We start from the raw sequence: 19,697 nt of genomic DNA, 5'->3' as shown, positions 1-19,697 counted from the left end.
GTGAGTGATTTTCTGTCTTTCTTTTGTTGCTTGATTAACATCAATGATCCTATGCAGCAGATTCGTTCTGAATGAATCTCTTCCCAAATCGTCCCTCCCTAACATTTTCGTCTCGTTTTTATTCGTTGACATAAATGTCAATAGATTTACGTCATATTTTTTGTCATTCAAAAAAAGTTTTCGTTCATTATCGCCTCATTGTCGTCAGTGAAAAAAATGTAGTTGACGTAGTTTCGTCAACAAAATTAACACTGGTTTCGTCTGCTCGCTCTGAGGCGCAATTAATTTTTCATATATGAAAATTATTATATTCAGTAGCTTATCTTAGTTTTCTATAGGCTATTTAGTGCCAGTTTACCAGGAAGTGACGATTTTGTTCTCTTTGACTCCTTGGATGGAAACGGTGCTTGTTCGCAAATGTTTTATGCGATATTCCAATTTTGCGCATAAGTTAAATTCGCAACTTTGGATGGAAACCCTGCTACAGAGAACAAAATCGTCACTTCCTGGTAAACTGTGGCACTAAATATCACGAAGAATATAGGAGAAGCCACTGAATATAATAATTTTCATATATGACATAAATTACTTGCACCTCAGAGCGAACAGACAAGACACAAAATGCGGTCATTACTTTCAAAGGAGGATGCCTGCTGTTTGGGAACGCAGTCATGTAAGACAATACAGAAATACTTTGACGACAGACTTTGCTCAGGCTTTTCAGAATGACCATAACAACATATGGATGCTGTGAACAGGATCAGTCCACTGGTTAGTCAAGTTATCCTGTCCCATCGCAAGTCACATGACTTTTTCGATGCACATGGAGGAATTTATTCGGTAAATGTGTTTCCATCGTAGTTTATGCACATTTTTTTTCTTATCGGAAAAACAATTTTTTCATGCGCATTTTTAGAATTTATGCGCATCTTGGCGTTTCCATCCAGCTTTTTTTTTTATGTGATATTCTAAAATGCGTATTAAAAATAGGTGGATGGAAACGCAGCTACTGTCTTTTGGTCTAATTTGTGCGGAAACTTTGGCTAAACTGTCAAAGCTTCATTTTAACCACCAATGCAACGATGCAAGTATTTACCTTACCTCTACATGCTTGCGAAGGGGTGATGTTGAGATTTTATAAGCTGCTAGTTTGGTCTCCCTAGGCAAACACAGCTTACATTGCATAGTAGAGCATAAACATGACCAGGGGTTCACTTCATTTCCTTCAAGTTCAAGTTCAACAGAATACGACGGGATTTCATTTTCAGCTTGGTCTGCACCATAACGCCTGTCTTGTCCATCTCCATCTTTCTTGTGATTTTAGTGCCAGTTTGTTCTCCTGCCCATTATTTACTGCAGTAGTTTCCAGGGAGCATTTTTTTTTTTTTTTTACTCAGTAATTAATGTGTTTTAAAATGTAGCGAAGTACAATACTTCAAACAAAATATACATAAGTAAAAGTAAAATTACAGATTTAAAAAAATTACTCAAAGCTACTCAATTACAGTAACGCGAGTAAATGTAATTCGTTACTTTCCACCTCTGCTAGGCGCTGCCACAGTATGATTTGTGTCAAGCTATTTGTTAGTCTGGTTGTTTGATGAGAGGGAGATGAAACACATGAGTTGCAATAAACGCTTTAACAGCGTATTCTGTTGCACAAAACTGAAGACAACATGATGATGGCACCATTTGATCGTTGCTTGACCAATCAGTGAAAAGGGGTGCTTCATTTCCGCCCACACATGGAATTCGAACATTCAAGCTGTTTATCCATTTTCAACCCCTGAGTATAAAAATGAAAATCAAGGCGATTACTTATTTTTTTTTTTTTTTTTTGGAAAAAATTAAAAATGAAAATGGTTTCATGTTTCTGTTTTCAATTTTAAATCAAAAAACGAATGAACACAACATACACGGACCTAATTTGAAGTGTTTTTTGTTTTTTAAAAAGAGTGTTTTAGTTCCTCACATTAGTTCATTATATAATGCAGTCACACTATTGATTGAGGCTTTTTCAGTGTTTCTTCTCTACAGTACATTTGGGTTCAAAACATTCAATACAATACAATGGCTTCAATACAAAATAGTACAATAAAATGGCCTTTAAATGGCCTTTTCCGTTAAGCACAAATTAAAAGTACGCTCAACTAATCTGCACTCTTAATAGTCATCAAGTACAACTGTTTTTATCTAAAAAACATCTAACACTTTAACTAAAAAAACCCAAACAAAACAAAACATCTAATGTGATGCTTTGAATATGCTTTTTAGTGAAAAACACTCTGTAAAAAGGCACCTGCAACCTATGTTGCAAGACCAAATGAGAAGCTATATGAGAATATGTAGCAGAGTAATTGATGTGAAAGCTTTATGTACAAAAGTTTAAAAACACACGAAAGTGACAGCATTTTACAAATACTGATAATTTACAGCAATCTTCTTGGTGCACAGCTTTACACAGCTAGCTATTGCCATAGTAAACTGTTATTATCTGCAGAATAGACAACAAATATAAAAGCTATTTGAAATGAGAAGTCTGATGGCCTCCGTGTACCCTTGCATTTCCCCAAACTATGTATATATATATATATATATATATATATATATATATATATATATATACACACACACACACACACATACATACAGCGGGTGAAATAAGTATTGAACACTTCACTATTTGTCTCAGTAAATATATTTCTAAAGTTGCTGTTGACATGGAATTTTCACCAGATGTTACAACCCAAGTAATCCATACATACAAACAAAACAAATAAATTCAGAAATTAAGTTACGTGTAATAAAATGGAATGACACAGGGAAAAGTATTGAGCACATGAAGAAAGGGAGGTGCAAAAAGGTATGGAAAGCCAATCAGTAATTACAAAGGAATCCTGCCCCATGTCAGCGAAATTAATATTAGCTGGTTCAGTCCCAGCACCTACCAGGATGATCAAGATGAAACAAGGGTGAACGTTCCAGCAAGACAATGATCCCAAATACAGTCAAGGAAACTCTAAATTGGTTTCAGAGAAAGAAAATAAAGCTGCTAGAATGGCCAGCCAATCACCTGACTTGAATTCAATAGAAAATCAATGGAACAAACTAAAGATCAGAGTTCATAGAAGAGGCACACAGAACCTTCAAGATTTGAAGACTGTTTGTATTTATGTGGAAGAATGGGCCAAAATCACACCTGAGCAATACATGCGACTTGATTCTCCATACAGGAGGTATCTTGAAGCTGTCATAACCAACAAAGGCTTTTGTACGAAGTATTAAATACATTTCAGTAAGCATGTTCAATACTTTTTCCCTGTGTCATTCCATTTTATTACACAGAACTTAATTTCTGAACTTATTTGTTTTGTTGTCTTTGTATGTATGGATTACTTGGGTTGTTACCGACATCTGTTGAAAATTTCATGTCAACAGCACCTTTAGAAATATATTTACTGAGAAAAATAGTGACATGTTCAATACTTATTTTACCTGCTGTATTTATATAGTAGGTAGGACAGAAATCAAACAACACTGCAAAATGTAAGCACACAATATTAAATCTTTAAATGCATGCCTTGCAGGCTTTTCAACTCCTCTAGCAATATGTGATAATATTTTCAATAAATGCGCAGCATATAGGGTAAACGTACCTATTAAGCTCACCAAAATCTACATTGAGACATTTTTAGTGCACAAGATATTGGTATTAGTACAAAAAAATATGTTAAAATAAAATATTAATCTCTCACAAAAAACAAAACAAAAAAAACATTTTATTTTATTTTAAATGACAAAAGCATTTCAATTAAGATATACATCATTAAATTCAAAAAGTCTGGCTGTGCTTAATGGGTACATTTTTGTACCCTTTAAGCACACCCCTGTTCATATCATGTTTTATTAAAAATTATTGTTTATTTTAAGGAACATTTTTAAAGAATAATTGTAAAAAATATATTTTTTTGAAGGTACAAAGTCAATCACTAAAAACCAGAACACTAAAATCAAGCAACAAGGCATTCAAGTCGATCAGTTATATATTCATAATGAAGTGTCATCTAAGCACATTGCAACATAGTCCACGTTCAGGTAAGTAACACATTCAAAAATCAAATAAAACAAACCAATAAAACATTTAATTCATGGGTATGAACACAGAAACTAGCCTCATTATGAAACCCCTTATTAAATGGATGTCAACTTATCTATAGTCTCTTAAGGCTGGAATACACTGCACAATTTTTGCCCCGATTTTCCACAGATTTACAGTCTGGAGAAGTTGATGCTAGTTGGCAAAGGTCAGAGCCAGTCTGCAGATTTGAGTCGACAGAATCCATAGAAAATCGATTAACTTAACTTAAAGTGACAACCATCAGTTAATATTTAAAATCTGTTTATGAAGAATTTACATAGCTTAAAAGGAGCACACTGAGCTTAATGGGAGCGGCAACAATTTTTCATAAATTTCATGTAATATTAATTAAAATGACAGGATTTTGTTAAATAAATAGTCTAGGTCATGTATTAAGTTCTTGCATATTTTAATATAAACAACTATTATTAACAATATCTATGAAATTATACTTTTTCTTATTGATGTCACACTGAAGCTGTGTGATTTTCATAGTAGTGCACCCTTTAAGCTCACCTTACAATAATATGAAATCTTTAAAAATTACAGCACTGTAAAACTACAGACCAGCAATAAACTGTTAATTTATAATATTAAGAAAGTAAAAGTACAAGCCAGTAATGCCTGAGAAGTAATATGTTAGCGTAGCACACAATCTTATACAGCTAGTCAGCTAACTGTGTTCTGTAGCATCTGCGCTGTATTGCTAAAACTATCTTTTGGATCTAATGTAATTATTTCCCACATTCAAGTTCCAGGTTATAATATGCAAAAGTCTGAACATTAATCTCTTAATTTTACAATAAGTTGTGAAACTTACCCAAAATAAAGGCTTAAACATCTAAAAAAGGCTCCTCTTTTGGTGAAAGTTTTTAGACCGCTTTCAAAATGGCCGCCAGACAGTGTGAGCACATGGAGACCCATATCTCAGTGTGCAATGATCTGATTGACTTGAAATTATTATAGGAGGTATATAGTAACAAACATATCAATTGGTTAAGACATCAAGTATGATAATAAATAATTTTTTTTTATAATCTGATCTCAAAAATGGAAGTGTGCTTGGGTACGTGAGCTTAATAGATACGTTTACCCTAATACATCTCTTTTTTTTTTCAGAAACCTGTTACGTTCACATTTATTTTCAATGCCATACAGAATGTATTACTCTGAGCTGTGGCTGAAAGCACTCCCTATTGTTAGTATTGTTAGTGGACAAATTTAATTCCCTATATTTACAAATTAACTATCCCTATACACTCATTTATACACATAATAGACTGTGATTTATCGCGCTCATGAAACATTTTACAAGTGAGGCAAACTGACCATGAAATCTTCATGTAAAACATGCATTCATTCATTCATTCATTCATGTGAGAGTGCCTGAAAACTCAGTTAATTACTTTTACATTTTATAGGAACGGTCAGAATAAAAACAAAATTGAAAATGAGACCAGACTAAAATGTTTGCCTTAATGGTTGATGTTATGCACCAGTTAATAATAAATGTATCTGAAATAGTAAGAAGGGTTAACATACAGCCCATTTATAGCCAATATAGCCCTGTTGTGTCCTCTCAAGTTTTTGTTATAACGCCTTAAGACAGATATCCACACTACATTGATAGTCATAACCATCATATTACATATTACATATACATATTACAAATTACATATACATCATACAGAAAGGGAACATACAGAGAGCTTAGAGGGAAACTGAGAGTGAAAAACATGACCTCAGCTGACTAGTTAACAAGTAATTAAATGTGATGCCATGTGTAAAAAAAAAATTTGGAGTAAAATAAGTGGAGATCAGGGTTAATATATCTCCCTAATTCACCGTCTGGTGGTATTTGTTTTGTTTTGTTTGTTTATTTGACAAAAAAAGTAGTGAATACACTCAATTCGTCAAGGATAACACAATAAAGTTTAAAATAAAACTTGTTTCCATTGTGGTCCTTGATGTAAAGCACAAACTCCACTCCCGGTAACAGGTACACTGGCACTGCATTATAAATACAAAAATTACAATAAAATTCCACATTTACAAAAATTTACAATCACAAATAACCACGTACGTAATACAAATTCATCAACAAAGCACCCTACTTAAGAGCCAACTTTTATCTTTTAAACTAAAACTAACCATAGTCGAAATACCCTTAATATCCAGAGGTAATTTATTCCACAAAAGTGCCCCAGAATATCTAAAAGACCTACGACCATACATAGTTTTAAAACGACATAATGTAATATCCATAAGACTTTGCCTAGTTTTATAACAATGTTGCTCATTTACCCTAGAAAAATGTGCATTAAAATATAAAGGAGCTCTATTATTGATAATCGTATGTACCATTTTTTATTTAATATGTTCTAGTCCGCTTTCTATAGGTAACCAATCAAGAGACTTAAAATGGGAAACCTCCACATGTGTAAAACGACTAAACCCTGAAACTAACCTTATCAATTTATTCTGAGATTTTTGTAACTTATCCAACCAACCACAAGTCAAATCAGACATCCAAGAAATACATGCATATTCAAAATGACATGACACTAAACATGATGCAAGTAACTTTATCATCTGTTTATCAAGAAAACTAACTAAAACTAAATTTTGTTCTGGCATTAACCTTACCCAGGACTTTCATAGCCATGCTTACACCACTTAAATCATTGTCAAGGATACATCCAAGATAATTAACGGAAGTTCTATTTGATATTAAACAATCCCCCACCTTAACAGACAACTTAGAAACCTTATTCAAATTTTTTTTAGACCCAAATAAAATGGATTCTGTTTTACCTAAATGCAATATCAGTTTGTTTTCAGAGCAGGATTTCTTTTCAGAGTTTATTAAGCAGGAACAGATGCACTACAGCAATATCACACACACACGCATACACACATACAAACACACTCTCTCACACACACACACACACACACAATCTGGCATTTGTGTTTTACGAGGACTCTCCATAGGCATAATGTTTTTTATACTGTACAAACAGTATGTGCTATTGCCCTACACCAACCCTACACCTAAACCTACCACTTACACTTTTGTATGTTTTTTTAAGCCTTTTGTTTTACGGGGACACAGGAAGTGACACAGGAAACATAAACCATGTTTACGTTGTAGTACCCATGTTATTATACACATTTGTGTCCTTATAAACCATATATACCAGTACACACACACACAAACACACACACATACACATATCTCACTGCTTTCCCCAAAGGCCCCATGCCGTGATGATATAACAATGACATCCGGTGGGTATGGAAGTCCAGCTGTCCAATCCAAAGGAAACAGAACCATTCCGATAGCAACAGCCTGGACCTAACAGTGGACTAAGATACACCACAGCATGGTGCTTGTCCTTATCAGATTCATCAAATATCAAGCCCCTCTTAGGATCTCTATACTATTATGCACCACTCTGCAGGTTCGGTGACTCTTTCATGATCAACATAGTTAATATCAATCATATTACCTCCTAATCTAAATTAATTTTAAAATCAGTCAGCCTTGTTAATGGAATATAAGCTGAATTTATGTTTAATCACAACTGTCTCTGTGAACTGAATACAGAAATTTAAGTAAAATTATTTCATGAATGGCAAAACTTTATAGTATTTAATGTTTCATAAATGAGGCCAAATGTTATCTAGGTTTAAACAAAATTATTTCTTTAAATAAGTGGTTATTGAACAACAGGCTTTAGCAAACCTCCAAAGGGATGTTTAAATGAATACACTGTTCACCCAAAAAATTAAATTCACTAAAATTGTACCCTCAGGCCATCCAAGATGTACAGTAGATGAGTTCTCTGCAGTGAATCCTCTGCAGTGAATGGGTGCCGTAAGAAGATTCTCTGCAGAGGGTCCTTTGGTGGGCAAGTGATTTAATGATGCATTTCTAAAAAATCTGTTCTGATGAAGAAACAAACTGAAACATCCTGTATAGCCTGAAGGTGCATAAATCTTCAGCAAATCTTCATTTTTGAGTGAACTTTTCCTTTTATTACAACCAAAGAACACTAATCTAAATTAAAATGTCAATAAACACATAAAATAAAGATGTAAAGAGAAATACCAGATATAGCTTTTAAATGCAGGGGATTTGAATATATTGCATTGGATAACGAGGGGTCTTCTAGTCACAAAGGCTGAGAACCATTACTTCAAATTTTCAAGCCCAAATGCTATTTAACTATTTTTTGAAATAGCAACTGTCATTCAAGTCATGTGATCTTTTGACAGTGCATCATTAATGCCTGAACTGAGAGACGTGATGATATTACCATGACATTACCTGTCAACTGCTATGGCAACCAAGGTGAAAACGGAGGCTGAGACTGATATGCCCTGGACCATTCCGCTCATTTTGCAGACCATGCTTCCAAACGGCCAACCTGGGGAGAAGATAGAGATTACATACTGAGAGATGATCCTGGCTAAATTGTAGTTCATCATGTTGAGTGTCATTTGACACTGAGTCACCAAAGCAGCTGATGTAATACATTTCATGTCCAGTGGATGGTATTTTGCATGTTGACAACTTATAAAGGACCACATTTGAAAAATACAGATATTATAAATCTACTGACTAAGACTTTAATTAACATTTTCCTGGAAACTGTGGTTAATGAACCTGAATATCAGTTCAGTTTATTTGGCCAAATTTTGCCTTTAAACCCCAGTCAAAAATTAGCTGAAGTTTAATCAACACACTGCAGTGAGCCAGAACAGCAAGATGCCTTCAGATTTGCCTTGGTATACAGCATGTGGGTCAGTTGCTATCACACTTACCATCTGGTGGGATTTATTGTATTTTGTGTATGATTGGAGGAGGTGAATTGGCTTAGGGAAAGGCTTAACAAAATTGCACTGTGGGGGTGGGGAGTATCTGTAGGAGATCAAATTCATTTGCATGTTGTTTTAGTGACTCTTAGGGGCCATTCATATGTGTTCTTCGTGTCTATTATACTAGTTCAACAGACATATTTTTAATCAAGATTCCAATTTTTCTACAGAGATGGGTAGATCTGCTTTTTTTTAAATTATGCTCCATATGTATAGAATGAGCTTTAAGGTATATTACAGTACAGTATGGAATCTGTACATGTGTAAATGTATTAATATCTGATTAGGATTTTTATGTTTTTTTAGATACTGCGTTTTGTGTTTGTTTATTTGTGGCGTTTTGTATTTGTTTGCAATTTTTGTTTTGTGCTGCCTATCTTGACCTGGACTCATGGTAGAACAGATACTGTATTTTAACGGACCCTTCCAAATAAGAAAATTAATTAAAATAAAATAAAATAAAATAAAATAAAATAAAAAGTAATCTTATTAATACAAAAAAATGTAAATCTTTTAGTCGCTATAGGGCCCCCCTGGCCCCTCAACAAGCTACGCCCATGATACTAACAAGCATTTGTTGTAACCTACAGGATAACTGAATGTAATTCCCATTGAATCTTGTATGTCTGTCAGACTGTGTCTCTTCATCTTGTGTTTTCCCCTCCTCTTGTGACCTTATTTGGGGTTCCTGTCCGTGTCCTAGTTTTTGTCATTAGTTAATTAGTCCCCAGCCCTGTGTCATTAATTATCTCGTCTCCCCAGTATACTTAATTCCTGGGTTCCCTCTCCTCTGTGTTCGGTCTCTATTGTCATATGTGTTTGGTACGTGACCTCCTAGTGTTGAATTTAGCGATTGTATATCTGTAAGTCAGTAAATATCATAATGAAGTCCGTAGTTCCCGTTTCCACGTCTCCGTGTTTCCCTGGATCCTACTACGACAGCATTGTGACAATGTCATGTATTTAAATTAGTGGTGTCAAAATTTGCGTGTTAACGCAGGCGATTCATTTTTTCAGTTTAACTTGTTCAAAATATTTAACGCAGGGGCAGGGCTAGGTTTGGCCACTCCACTCACAACTGCTAAAGAATTGAGTTTTTTCAGTTACAGAACGTCTTTATGAACACATCAAATGGGACACTTTTCAGACGTGCCAGGCACGAATCAAACCAGCGTGGAAACGGTACCAGTGACGAGGAGCTTCCGCAGAACATCAGTGAACTGTGATCAGATGAGAAGTTGTCAGACTATGTCTGTAAAAACTAATCTTCCTGTCCTGTCAGCTGTTATACTGTGCTCTTAGCGCATGCTCTTTAAGTGCACGCACAAATGTGCCGGCACACGCTGTATTAGGCTATATTAAAGTGTTGTATCATATTCACACCCAAATGAAACTACGAGTATGCAATGTCGAAGTTGTGTCGTCAGTTAAGTCATGAAGTCACAAAAAAGACGATTAAAGCTGCCTTAAAACTGTGCATGCAAGTATTTATTTTTTTATGAGTCACATGTAAAGCAGTGTCAGATCGGCATCAAGTTCAGCAGCAGCAGTTTTCAAGGTAGCAGCCAAAATAACCCGTGATGTCTGTTAATCAAAGAGCAAAAGAAAAAGAGGAAATCAATAACTTCTGTAGTTTTAATCTTTATCTCCATTTATGTCACAATGCGGCTGGAACAAGGAGACAAGAAGCTTGGGCAGCCATGGCGGATCTGGGGATACAGGAGGCCATGGCATGTCAGGGATCTCGGGAGGCCATGGCGGAGCAGGGAGCTTGGGCAGCCATGGCGGATCCGGGGATACAGGAGGCCATGGCACGTCAGGGATCTCGGGAGGCCATGGCGGATCCGGGGATACAGGAGGCCATGGCGTGTCAGGGAGCTCGGGACACTCTCCAGCCACCGGAGCATCCCTTCCCTCCATCTTAGTCCTGTGATGTCTGGGAGGTCCACGGGACGATGGGAATTGGCCCTGTGCCAGAACAGTGAGAGAAGGGTGGAGTCATCAAGTGCCGTCGACGGAAGTCGCCGCCTCCATCGCCGCAGAGAAAAAAATAGGAACAACAAAAACTTTTCAAAAACTGGAAACAAAAACAGGGGGAAAAGACGCAGAGGTAACTGTTTGGGTCTGGTCTTCTGTCACAATGCGGCTGGAGCAAGGTGCGAGGAGACGAGAAGAATATTCAATAGTCCTTTTATTGGAGACAACACCAGGAACATGGAACTCGGGGTTTAGACAAACAGAATGACGATTAGACCAGACACAGAGTCAGGGAAGCCGAGGACTTAAGAAGGGCTGGGGAAAACTAGATAATTAATAAAACAGGGCTGGGGACTAATAAACTAATGATGACACCAAACAAGGACAGGAACAGGAAGACCAAATAAGGGCAAGAGAGGAGGGGAAACACAAGACACAGTGACAAAGTCTGACAATTTAATTTAGAATTTAGTGTTTGATAACTTTATTAAATTAGGCTATATTTTCACATTATTTATGTGAAGATTGTTTTAAACTTACTTAAATTAGAAGTTTTTTAAAGTCTAATAAATGTTAAATTGATAGCTCTCAATTATTGTCACGGTACGTGGTTGTAGAAGTAAGCGCCCAACGCAGGAGTACACGACTTTAATATGCATCAACACACTAACCATAGAAAACATTAATCCAGGACAAAGACAAGGGGAGAACTGAGGACTTATATAGGCAGGTGTGTGAAAAAATAGTCACCCTTTTATTTAATTTTATTAACTACAATTTAAATGAAATGCATTTTTTTTTTTTTTTTTTTTTTTACATTGAATCAGTAAGAACTTTGTCTTTTCATGCCCTACAACCTCCTCTCCCAATAGAATTTATGCCAAGGGTTGAAAACTTAGGAGCCCCAAGGACCCCTTAGGAAGTTGAGGAACAAAAAACACACATGTGCTTTCCCCGGGCTGCCTGGATGACTAATATTAAATATTCTTACTGACCTTATTTGAATATTGTTTACTGACCCTATTTAATGAGTGCTTTCTCACAGACATATACAAAAAAAGGACAAAATGCTGTTTTCACCCATTAAGTGCAAAAACAAAGGTTTTTGTTTGGTTTAACCAAGTCGTTTCATTACTTTCATTTAAAGTTGTTTCATTTAAAGTCTTTAAAATAACAATGGTGTTAATTACTAAGTGTAATGTGTAACTTCATTTTAGTGTGAATAAATACACATCTAATAAGAATGCAGTACTTTGGACAGAAAGAACAGCTTTCATCTCATCCCACTAGGGCTTACTCACACAAATAGCCACAAATAAAATTGCATTCAGTGTCTAATTAATTACATGGGAATGTGTGAAGTGCATGAAATGTCTCTTACACTGAATTGCTATCAGGCTAAACTTTGGACAGTAAGTGAGAACAAATATATGTATATGTATGTGTGTGTGTGTATATATATATATATATATATATATATATATATTAGTAGAAACTTAATTTCCTGTAAAGCTGCTTTGCAACGATTGTATCGTAAAAAGCGCTATACAAATAAACTTAAATTGAAATTGAAATTGAAATAGGGGGTAAAAAATAAATAAATAACGAGGAGTCTATTACAAAGTAAACAGGTGTCTAAATGCACTGGCATCATTTCAGATTTCCTGTAAGCAAAGTTTAAAACATTATTTTCAACATCCTAAAACCAACCAACCAGACACAAATGGTAAATAACCATCTCAAACAGAGATATACAGAGAACCCCAGTCAATATTTCTGAACAGCACACAGAAAACAATCATATTTATACCACGTCTCAAAAAAGCAGTGATTTGTGTAAAAAGACTTGTGAAAAAATTATTTATTTCTCACATACTGTCAACCATCCTAGTGAACATTTCTCATTTTCACTCAACATTTTAAATCAATGTCCAGATGCACCTCGAGTTTTTCAATATAAAAATAAGACATCGCAACAGGTGGGGAAAAAAACAGCCTAATTTCAAGAGATTTCCCACCTGCATAAATGACAAGATGGGTTATAATTATTAATAAGCATGGTGCTGGAAGTAAAGACAGCCCTGATATAGACTGAGGTAAATTGCTACATACAGTCACAGAACATTTTGGTATTTCAATTAGGCAAGCTTATAATCTGGAATCTGTCACTGATTGCAGCCACCAATGCACATTACTCCCAACTGAGTGCAACCGTTGTTGTCACACTAATCTGTCGCGTTATAGGCGATTAAAGTATAGTGAACATTAATTCTGGTAATGAATTTGTCTCTATGGAAACACATACTTCCTGCACCACTCAGTAAAGAGTAGAAATACTGCTTTCTTAGAATATCAGACAGTAACATTAATAGTATTAAATAAGAATTTGCATGATTTCGTAAACCCAATCTCATGAGAAAACATAACTATTTTATATTTTTGCAAATTTGTATGAATTTGATTAGTACGAAAACCCTACAATACATAAGTATTAATATGGCCATTTATGGTTCTGCTGGGTTACACAAAATAAAAAATAAACTAATTTGAATTATCTTAAAACATTTAAGAATAATTTATAATTAAGGATATTTTAACTGCTGATATTGTGCTGTGCATTGTGTGTCTGTTTCCAGCCATGATCCATGCAGTACAAACAGTTTATCATTATCAGTTTATCATCAAATTGCTGGAACCAAAATGGCATTTTCTATAAATATGTGTGCAACATATAAATTTTCATAGTTCTTGAAGACAACACTCTTGAAAGTGAGTGAATAGACAGCAGCTATGTTGTTACACATATCATCCAGTACTGTATATGACCTTTGGGGTCCTTTCATTTTGTGTTAAAAGTAAATGACCACTAAATTCATACACACTCAAACTCATAAAAGTAATATTCAAATAAATATAGTCACAGTATGTTAAGTGACAGTAGAAGCATATGTTGTTAGCTATAATTTGGTATTATCCATTAGCTTCTAATTAGCTTGTTATGGTTACATTCATACTCACCAGAGAAATTAGTCATTTGCAGGGACAAACAAATATCTTGCATAACTAGCAACAATCTCATAATCAAAATGCCATGTCATTTTATTTTAGGTTCCCACTCAGAAAAGCAATATCAGTGCCAGTTCTTACTTTAGGCTCATAAACACGTCTGCAAGAAATACACGCCAATGGAATTCAAGCAATCTGTTTGGAATAAACAGACTATGTTAACACCCCAGTTTATCTGTATATGTATTGTTTACTGTATATCACCATACATGATTTGCATCAGTCTTGTGGCTATCATTAAATGTGAGTGAAATGTAATGAGTGTATGAATGTATTTCAGAAAATTGGTGATTCAATATTACATTTTTGGTGGCACCAAAAACATTTTTTATAGTCTAGCAGCACTCATAAATGTTAATTTGTATGAAAGTTCTGGACCGACTTGTCATGTTCAGCTTTTATACTGGTCCTATCTTAAAACTCTGTCATTCCAAAGGTGAACAGCATCCTCTACTGCCAAATACAGCCTGAACTCAGTGTTAACTTAAAACCTTCAGGCTACTCGAATAGATGCCTTCTCTGGTCACGGCAACCCTAAGGAGATCCATAAATGTCAGTTGAAAATTCAAGCATGCAAGACACTAAAAAATGAACCTTGGCTAGACCAAGTAACTTTAAAGAAGATGCAAAGATTGCATTGCACTGACCTGTAATAATGTTGTCAAGAAGAGTTGTGGGCATGCAGAAAATCCCAACAAGAAGGTCACTGATGGCGAGGTTGAGGATGAAAAGGTTGGTGACTGTGCGCATGTTTTTGCTCCGTAACACAATGAAACACACCACTCCATTTCCAACCATGCAGACCAGGAATATGAGCAGGTAGGACACTATAAAGACTGCTGCTACAGATGGCTGATGCAAGTAATATCCAACATATGTAATGTTGTTCTGAGGTAAGAAGAATTCATTGGAGCCATTGACAAAAGTCCAGTTTCCATCATCCTCAAGGGTAATGTTCAGGTCCAGTGTTTCGTTCATTTTAGATCTGAGGATAATAGAATAGGGTTGAGAGATGGGCTTTCTGTTCTCCTCATTCAGTATCAAGCCTTTGTCTTTCCCTTATTGTCTTTCCCCTTGTTTTGCTTTCAACCTCTCTGACATGCAGCTGCAACTGAACAAATCTGTTTATCTACTTATCTCTCCGACTTCCACATGTGTAATTAACTGTGCATATTTTAAGCAAATGATTAAAGCAAATGATTAATGACAGACAACACCCTACCATTAGGCTACTTTTCATAAAGTAGTTTGCAGTTGTCTACACTATGCAATCATGTTTGCCTCAAGAAAGAAGACATAAACTAAATGCACTTGGGATGACTTTGAGTCTGATTTAATGTAATTTTGGAATTATTTTATTGGCTGCAACCAAGATGCTCTGAGTTAATTTGTGATATACAATTAATTGAATCATCTAGTTGTGTGACACAGTCTGGATCAATCCTCATGGGTCAATGCTGCTTGCTGCTTGGCGCTCACTGTTTTTATATGGCATATGAATGAAGTAAAGTTTTTTTTATTATTATTTGTTAACAAAATCATCACAAATCTCACAGATGTTAATAATAATAATAAAATCAAATACAGTTAAATATACCTTCCAAAGGCAAAAAAATAAATAAATAAATAAAAACATTTTATTAGAAAAGCATAGGCTAACTCATATTACATCCACCAGAAAATCAATGTACAAATGTAAATTCCATTAGTATGTTTAAATACTAAGTTGCGCGACAGCGGCTACAGCTGTTAATAATATACAGTATGTCCACTGATATTATGTAGCCTACCACATCTCTTTCATTTGCACAACAACATTGACCACTGTGCCATTAACATTTTGAAATAAATGAACAAATCAAAACACAAACAATGTACCTCTTGTATCCAAACATACATTATTACAATAATGTCTTCCTTACCTTTTTTACACCAGGTTTCCCTACAGTACTACCTGTTCCCAGGTAAAAACGAACACCTCCTTGTTCGCCCGTTGCTCCACGGAGAGACATAAGGAGTATTTGGAAAGCCTTTTAAACGTAAAACAACTGAATTAATGTTTTTAAATGAATTTAATTTCTTCTTAACGCGAACTCCGGCATATTGTGCGTCCTAGTATGTAGTTTCAACAAGTTTTCCGTGCGAAGCGAAGCTGCCGGTGTCACTTTCACACTCTTCGGCGGACTGTCAGTGAACAATGTGCAGGCACGAGAGAGGGAGAGAGAACTGAGAATCGAGACTGGCGGAGTGATGCTGCGCTTTTAAAGCGTCACGGCGCGCGTGGGGATGGACACAGTGTTGAATTGTGCTCTGGGCGCTACTTTAGGCTGCGGCAGTGTGATTTTCGGCTCCGGACTACAGGACATTGAAAACATCACCAAAAGGTAAACAGTTAAGTTCAAAGCATTTTTATTATTATTATTTTGCACTGTGACCTGTTGTTTTAAAGCTGAGATAGTTGCTATATTAAATCAGGAAATATTCTGCGCAATCGATTGTAATTAAAATTTACAACTGTTAATGCTCATATAGGTTCTTTATAATTATGTTATCTCCATTCTGGGATCTTATTTATACTGACATAGCTAAGCGTACGTTAACAGTACTTTCAGCAATAGAGGGCACCATTCACTAGTGTATGTGAACAGGGCACACATTCCCTCAAGTTCCCTGGATTTCCTAAAGGGATGGTTCATCCAAAAAGTGTAAAGTCTTGTCATCATTTACCCACCCTTATGAAGCCCGAATCAGTAGGCTATGAGTTTCTTTTCTTTGGGAGCACAAAAGTAGATGCTTAGTAGAATGATAGTGACGGTAGCTTCAGTCTCCAGTCCCATTCACTAGATCTTTTTCCATGCAATGAAAATGAATGGTGACTGATACTGCTGTGCTGTTGCATTACCTGATGTTTTATTCGGACCCAGAATAAGGCGAGATGAACACCACGGAGAGCTAAACAAAAACAAACAAACAAACAAACAAAAATATACTCGAAGCCGGAGGTCGCTCCCGCGCAGAAAGATGTCCCAGGAAATTCCTAATATGGACAAAAGAGTCCGGCTATGGCTGTATGAAAACAGTTGTTTTCACAGAACAATAAAAACGTTTGGAAACATGAAGACATTAAACATTCGATTGCGACAATACTTTATTTGTGTTTTTCAAGTCATCTCCAGGTAATAAATAAAGTAGCCTATATGAGATTTTTAATGTTTTGCTGAAAATTTAGCTTTGATCACAGGAATAAATTACATTTTAAAATATATTCAAATAGAAAACAGTTATTTTAAATAGTACAAATATTTCACAACATTACTGCTTTTGCTGTACTTTGGGATCAAATAAATGCAGGCTTGGTGAACAGAAGAGACTTCTCTAAGTCTCATTAAGTCTTTGTTCAAAAACTGACTGGTAGGTTATATATATTACAGAAATGTTATATTATAATGTTACATCAGGGCTCGCAAAATCGCTAGCCCGACGTCCCGGGCCTATTGTGTTTTCCAGTCGGGCTACCAAAATGTATCACCGCCTGCCCGACGGGCTACCTTAAATACAGATCTCCCGTGGGTCCTTAAAAACTCTGAAAGTGAGTTGTATCAAAATTAAGGCCATAAAAAGTTTTAAATATGTTAAATGGTGTAAGAAATGTCTTAATTATAATTTCAAGAGGTCTTACAGTTGGGGACGGAAAGACAAGAGTTGCGCGATATGGCAGGATTAAACTTCAAAAGGCAATGATGTCATTGAATAAATGAGCGCGGCACGTTTCAAGTCAAAACGCGGCACGGATGTCTTTATGTGAATGCATCTGAAGGTAACCGACTGTCCTCAGAAACGTGTCGTTGGCATTTTAATTTCATTTTACCTATAATTCCTGATAAAGCAGCGTTTATGAGCTCTGAGCTGCTTTGTGTACAGCGTTTCCGGGGAAACCGCAATATTTCAGCGCTCCTGAAGCGCCACCTCGTGGCAGAGAATGAATTTGCATTTCCAATAAGCCTTTCTTACTGTTTATGCTCAGATCAATGCAAATATCAACTCATGTTTTTACGCAACAAACACATAGAGTTGTAAATGAGAAAGAAGTTGATGTGCCTTCTAAAAATCTAAACAATTAAGACAGTAATATTTATACGTTTTAAATTAACAATTTATATGTTTGATTGATCCTTTTCATAAAACGGCCTATAGCCTGAAACGCTGTTGTATAAGATTTTTGTTTTTGTGGAAACCTGTATCTGAACTGTAAATCATGTAATTTTATGGCTCAAAACTGTATGTTACCATAGACATTGTCCAACCCCGCTCATTCTGTGTTCATTTTACTTGTGCAGCTCTTAAAATGGGTCATAAATTAAATATATTTTAAAAATTCTGCAGATACCCTGTAAATAGTGAAATAAAATTCCTTCCTTCATATTTGTTGATATTTGTGTATTGAAAATATTTTTGATTGACATTTAAATTCCTATCTGATTTTCTATATTAAATAAATAAAGAAAAGAAAAGAAAAGAAAATAGTAATTTTTTAATTCGGGCTAGTTAATTAATTTTCGGGCTACCAAAATCTGAAGAGTACCTGCCCGAAGGGCTACCAGGGATTTTGAAATTTTGCGAGCCCTGACATATATTACATTTCTGTCCCCCTCACTTCTGAAATGATGGCTACACACCTGGCTCTCAGTGAATGGAGAGATGTGCACTAAATATATCGAACAGTTCTAGATCATTCACAGTCAGTAAGGAATTGATGTGCATAGTGGTGACTGGAAAGAGTCTGAGAGATAAGATTAAATGAAAGGCCGTGAGCGCTTTGTGTGTCAGTGAAGTGAAGTGAGCAGAAATTGGCTTCCAAGGCTGGGAGAGAGACAGACACCTCAGTATTTTGGTAGCTCTCCCTGGGGATTATGTCTAATATTACTGTTTACATTAATAACTGTCTGAACATTATTCCTTTGATTTTAGATTTATTTAGTTAATTTAGTTGCTTAAACACACTCCTGGAAAATCATGTAATAATTCTTATTCTTATTTAACCTAGTCATAGCCTTTTTGTTTGTGTGTCTATTTGACAAAATTAATAAATAAATGGTTTAGCCATGCTACCATGTCCATTTGTTATTGGTATTTGCAACCATGTTGATTCATATCATCTAGTGAGTGAGTATGTGAATGCACTTCCATTATGCTGTATATACAACAGTATAAATCTAACCTTTATCTTGTTTCTAGGACTTAAAGGATGATTTATCCAAGAGCTGCAAATAAAAGTTCAGAAGGAGCATGTCCATAGTCAGTCCCAATGGATATACCATCGTTTGCCTATCTGGAATAAAAAGACAATGTGAAAACATGAATGACTGATTTATTCAGGGCTTCAGGTTCACACAGTATATAGTTTCATAAAGATTATGCTTGATTTTACAGTATGTGTTCTGTAGCACTCTAAAAATAGTGGCTCATTAGTGTAGTGAACCATGTGATGGCTTTGGGTGGAATGTAGTAGTGATGAGAGTTAGTGGCATGGTGAGTCATTTAAAGGACCGTGCATGCAGCAATGCCTATATTAGGGGAGCGGGGGTGATTTTTAGATCCATTTTCTGTGGTCAACGGGTGTGTGTAGCAGTAAATT

The 19,697-nt window shown here is 35.6% G+C and overlaps 1 protein-coding gene across 3 annotated transcripts in view; it reads right to left on the bottom strand.

Moving 5' to 3' along the window:
- npffr2a (neuropeptide FF receptor 2a) overlaps positions 1 to 19,393 on the bottom strand; it is a 30,650-nt gene extending 11,257 nt beyond the window's left edge. The window contains exons 1-4 of one of the 3 annotated variants that reach the window (XM_058776422.1): positions 16,965 to 17,052; positions 15,985 to 16,092; positions 14,710 to 15,047; positions 8,469 to 8,568 (exon numbers count right to left, since the gene is read on the bottom strand). In XM_058776422.1, the coding sequence (XP_058632405.1) occupies positions 8,469 to 8,568; positions 14,710 to 15,040 (431 nt within the window). In that variant the 5' untranslated portion in view covers positions 15,041 to 15,047; positions 15,985 to 16,092; positions 16,965 to 17,052. Of the gene's footprint in view, positions 1 to 8,468; positions 8,569 to 14,709; positions 15,048 to 15,984; positions 16,476 to 16,964; positions 17,053 to 19,280 lie in introns of those variants that run through there. The other 2 variants (XM_058776425.1, XM_058776423.1) reach the window with 2 other exon arrangements.
- Positions 19,394 to 19,697: the final 304 nt, after the last annotated feature.

The sequence above is a fragment of the Onychostoma macrolepis genome, chromosome 05 (genome assembly GCF_012432095.1).
Source record: "Onychostoma macrolepis isolate SWU-2019 chromosome 05, ASM1243209v1, whole genome shotgun sequence".
Taxonomy (NCBI): Eukaryota; Metazoa; Chordata; class Actinopteri; order Cypriniformes; family Cyprinidae; genus Onychostoma; species Onychostoma macrolepis.
The sequence above is the reverse complement of the archived record's forward strand: the minus strand, read 5'-3'. Positions and strand labels throughout refer to the sequence as shown.